The following is a 5,017-nucleotide window of genomic DNA, read 5'->3' on the forward strand; positions in this document are numbered from 1 at the left end:
ATTAAAAGACAAAACAAAGAATCACATGGGTTTCGGTGGGAAGTGGCGGGCAGTTTAATTGATTTAGCCACTGTCAGCGGTTCGTGGCCATAAACAACTGTTATTGGTACTCCGCTGCCTGTTTCCAGAAGCAGCTCACGTAGCCAAGGGACAAGTTATTGGCCACCGGCAGCCGTTGCTGGATGCGTGACATTTAAGTGTGGTCAAAATGGTTTGTTTTGAAGTTGTTGTGCTGTAAAAAATATGTAATTATGTCAAGGTCGCAGTCGAGGCTAAGCGAATGAACTTTTTCAGGGCCAGCTTAATTGTATGGCTTTAATAAAGTCATTTTTATGTTTAAGAAGTGAAAAATTAGAATAACTTACTAATTAAATACTTTTATATTTTTTCCGATGTTAAATTTTTTTGTGCATAAAGTTCTTTTAAAATGACTTTGCAAGTCATCACAGACTATTTGCCATTTTTGAACACATTTTTACAGAAATCAGTTGAATGCAATTTTTTAACCGAATTTGTTAAATATTTATTTCTCAGTTACACTGAAATTTGTTAAAAATACAAAACTAATACGAAATGAAGCTGACTTTGTCGTGCGAAAGCTTATATAGAATTATAATTACAAGGATATGAATCGACTTGTGTTATCCCAAATTTATGGTAAGGTTATTTTTTCCGATCCGCATAATAGGTATTTCTTCTGTGTGTATGTAGGCTTCTTGGGAGCTATACGAAAAAGAACTCCAATCCTTAAAAAAACTGATCATTTTCAAGATAAAATAAGTTTTATTTAAAAATGAGAGCAGTATCGAAGTTATAATGATTTGCAATCGATTCTATAGCTATATTACCTGTGGGATACCAAACAAAGACCTTTTAGTTTTGGGGCTGCATGATAAAGTTGTATGATCCTGGCCATTCCCCTATATATGCTACCTGCAATAAAATAGTTATAACACCATCTGCAAAAGTATAAAAATAAATGTTTTCAAATTCAAATTCACGTAGAGTAAAAGTACGATGGAAGCAATTGCGACCTCATAAAGTTTTATACTCTGTATCAGGATCATCAGACATCAGACATCAGTATAAAAGCTAGAATATTGGGGTTAAAAATTTAAATTCTTGTTCTTCGTACGCAGCGCAGATTTGTTAAATACTTTCTCTTTCCCGACAAAAAAATGATGTATAAAAACATTAATAGGTGAAGTTTTAAACTTAATGATAACTAATAACTCAATATGCTGGCATTACAACCTTTTAAGACTTTAAGAACTATTCAGCCAAATCCTATTAGGTTTAACAACTGAAAAAATGTATTTATTATGTTTTTAAGGTTTCATCTTAAAAAAGTAAAAGCTAATAAAAGTTTCTTGGGGTTTTTTCCGAATTCGATTTATTTTTATGGTACACTCAAAAGAGAACGTGACGGCCCGCCAAAGAATTATCATTCAAAGTGGACACCACCGGCTAACTGTAATAAGTGTGCCACTATAATATAGAAAACTTAAACACGTCCAAAAGTATAATGTGATGTGTTAAATTAAGTTAAAAATGAAGCAACTTCAAGGTTCCACGGAACTCTATCCAAAATGAATGGAAAACGAAAAAGCGTCTTAAAAAAGATTTATTGGTCGAAAAAGAATTCTAAATCTGACCTAATATTAATAATATAGGTAATGTAAAATAATATTATTTCTATTAATTTTAATATAACAAGTAATGGAACAACCATTTTTTTAAGTTTTAAGCTTTTATGCAGAATCAGAATGGCATTTATTCTTTATCTTGTCGGAAATAGAATCTAGATTCTGTTTTAACGGTGTAATCACAATCCCCCATCGTTAGGAGGCGTTTACCTATTGTATTCTTTGAGTCAGTCTTTGTAGTTGAACTCTAATACTATCTAAATTTTCTTAAATTTTTCAATAATATCAAAATTACGTTTGAATTTTTAGAATGTGAAAATTCAATAAACATTGCTCGGATTATAAATATGTATTGTTCTAACTAAATGTAAGTTTCGCCGAAGATCCAATGTACATCTCAATTTTTCCTGAGAAAAGATCAACTTTCACTTCCAAACGGTCAACCCTCTCTTAAATTTCCAAAACAAATAGCAAAGGTCAGTCAACCACAACCACATTTTAACCTTGACCCGGTTGGCCAAAACAATAAATGTTGTAATGCTGTCCAGCAGAGGAGTTCCCAAATTCATTCGAGTGTGTTCAAGTGTGCTTTTCGTTACCGGGCAAAGTCGGCACGTGCTCAAAATGCCTAATTGGCCGGGATGCCTGGACTCGACTACATATATTTTGTGGCTGTCTACAGGTTTTCGACGAAAGTGCCTGTGGCCAAAAACAAAGGGTTAGGTGCATGTGTGAGAATGTCCACTTGAGTTATTGTTATCACTTTTTTATAAATTTCTAACCCAGAAGCACCATAAATTCCTTGCAAGGCTGTGGTCAGGGGTTTGCTCTAGGTTGTTTGCGGTTTGCTCTAGGCTAAGTTGGAAAGTTAGACACTTAAAGATTCGCTTGGAAAACATATACAAAAACGTATTGGTTCACTATCTATTGACCCACTTTTTGGTTTGCATTGCTCGCATTGATCAAATACAGTAAATTCCCCATGAAATCGAAATTGCATTTAAAACCAATTTCTGTATAATTAACCAGCGAGTGCAATTGGCTGCCCTTCGGGTTTTATGTCGGCCCTCGAAGACTTAAAAGCAACCAGCTACCAACTAATATTTTTCAGACACTTATAATGGGCCAATGGTCGCACGCGTTCAGAATATTAAGTAGCCGCCGCGTGTGCCCCTCAGCCGTATAAATACTCCAGCGGCTGCCATCGCTTGTCATCAGTCAGCTCTTTGCTTTCAAACCAAACCCAAGCTCAGCTTTAAATCACAGAAACCATCATGTTCAAATACGTAAGTTTCAAATTTGTAACCAGCTCTAACTAAATAAGTTAAAATCACTTATTGGTTTACTTGCAGGCCGTTGTCATCTGCGCTTTGATCGCCTGCGTGGCTGGAAAGCCAGGACTGCTCCATGCTCCTCTGGCTGCTCTTCCCGCTCCCGTGATAGCTGCCCCTGCTCCGGTTGTCACTGCCGCCAGCAGCCAGGTGGTGGCCAGGACCTTCAATGGCATTGCCGCCGCTCCGCTGGTTGCCCAGGTTCCAGTGGCACCTGCTCCAGTTTTGAGGACTCTGGCTGCTCCACTAGCAGCCCCATTGGCTGCTTCACTGGCTGCTCCTCTGCGCGCTCCTATTGCCTTCGCTGCTCCGCTGGCCGCTCCTCTTCCCGCTCCAGTGGCCGCTCCTCTGGCTGCACCAATCCTCAACAGAGTGGCTCCATTTGCTGCTCCCATTGCAGCTCCCATTGCCACTCCCCTCGCTGCCCCCTACGCCTCTCCTCTTCTGGCCAAGTACACTGCACCATTGGCTTATGCCCCAGCACCGTTGGGCTACGCCGCGCCCGCTTTGTGGTAACGGAAAAAAGCACAGACAACAGGGATTAAGCAACCGTTTGTGTGTTCAATGACTGATAGCCCTTAATAAAAATCGTTAAAATTGGTAAACAAAAAAATTGACTGCATTGTTTGTCCTCTCCTCTCATGATTGGGCTGGTTTTTCAGGTGTTTCGTAAAGGGTATTTGGATAAATTTCTTTGACAAAAAGATTAATGGGGCAGATAAAAGTCTGGCTTTCGCATTTTTGCGCAACAACTTACACTATTAAAATAGGAGTAGATAAAAAGTTCGGGTAAAGTTGTAGAAAACAATTTGATTCTTATCACGATTCATCTGAAAAATAAAAACTTACTACAAACTATAAAATAGGTTTTTAATCTTTAAAAAAGAAGAGTTGCTTAGGCAGAAATAATTCATACCAAACAAACAAACAGTTTAGATTTTCGCTTACAAGTGACGAAAGGTTTTTACATAAAGAGTATTTAAGCATCGCCTGGATACCTGGAAACCTTTAATTTCCTGTCACTCCTTCCTCCACATTCAGGTGTGTTTTCCCTTTCCACTGACCACCAGTCCCCTCAAAAATTCTGGGGACACATGTAGAGTCAATCGTTTGTGTCGCGTCGTCGCTTTTCATTCAGGTCATTTGGGTTTCATTGTCCCACATTGGCTTCGTCTACGGTTCTAAGGACGAATTATGGCACAGGGACGTAGTGTGTGTGAGTGTGTGTGGTTTTTCTGTGGATAAATTGGGTCGGTGCTTGTGTGGAGCCAGGAGAAGGCTATTCTAGGGTCGAATCGTTTTTCATTTCCTCTCCTCGATATTTGCCATTCATTTGGCATTCGACAAACAATGAGAGAAGCGAAGCGCAATAAATGACCAATAAATGTTCGAATTATTTTCTTGCTTTCCTCCTTTAGCTTTAGCGCTATGAAACAGTGGATGTGGACAACTTAAAGCTAAAGTTTGGCCGCAAACAACGCACATCGAAAAAAAGGAAATTAAGAAAGTAATGCCGAGCAGAAAGCGAAAACTTAAACAGCAAAAGAGATAAGAGGCAAACATACACGCAATTCCTGCACTACTAAAGCCTCTTTTTCACTACCCATCCCCTCAAAGTTTTCCAGGATTTTCCCGGGGTGGGGGGAAATTTCCATGTCGGCGTTGGTTGATTTTCAACAGCAGCGCAAACGCAGCAAAGTTTATCCTCAATTAAACTTTTTGTTGTTGCGTAAAATTGCGCTTGAAGTTGGCCCCGGCATCTGTCTCTGTGTGCGTGTGCTCTGTGTGCGTGTAAGATGTATGCTCACATGTGCACTGAAAGAAAAGTTATCGGATAAAAAAAGGTAAAAACAAAAATTGCAAGTAGCCGGACTACCAGCAATATAATTTAAATAAAATTAATAGTGGCGGGTCTTTAAAATAGGATTACTAGTGATAAGTTAATAAAAGCACTAAAAAGCCTTGAAATGATTAATTATTTTAGTTTTAATGATTCTGATAACAATAACAATGATTAAGTAAAATTTCGTAGGTAGCATT

General features: G+C 38.4%; 1 protein-coding gene across 1 annotated transcript; it reads left to right on the forward strand.

Annotated features, from left to right (window-relative positions):
* Positions 1 to 2,854: 2,854 nt before the first annotated feature.
* Positions 2,855 to 3,590, forward strand: LOC108095285 (calphotin). Its single transcript, XM_017196330.1, has 2 exons — positions 2,855 to 2,932; positions 2,999 to 3,590. Exons 1-2 carry the CDS (start codon positions 2,921 to 2,923, stop codon positions 3,491 to 3,493), a joined length of 507 nt encoding a protein of 168 aa, XP_017051819.1. The 5' UTR covers positions 2,855 to 2,920; the 3' UTR covers positions 3,494 to 3,590.
* The last annotated feature ends 1,427 nt before the right edge of the window (positions 3,591 to 5,017 follow it).

This window comes from Drosophila ficusphila, unplaced genomic scaffold (assembly GCF_018152265.1).
Source record: "Drosophila ficusphila isolate 14025-0441.05 unplaced genomic scaffold, ASM1815226v1 contig_106, whole genome shotgun sequence".
Classification (NCBI taxonomy): domain Eukaryota; kingdom Metazoa; phylum Arthropoda; class Insecta; order Diptera; family Drosophilidae; genus Drosophila; species Drosophila ficusphila.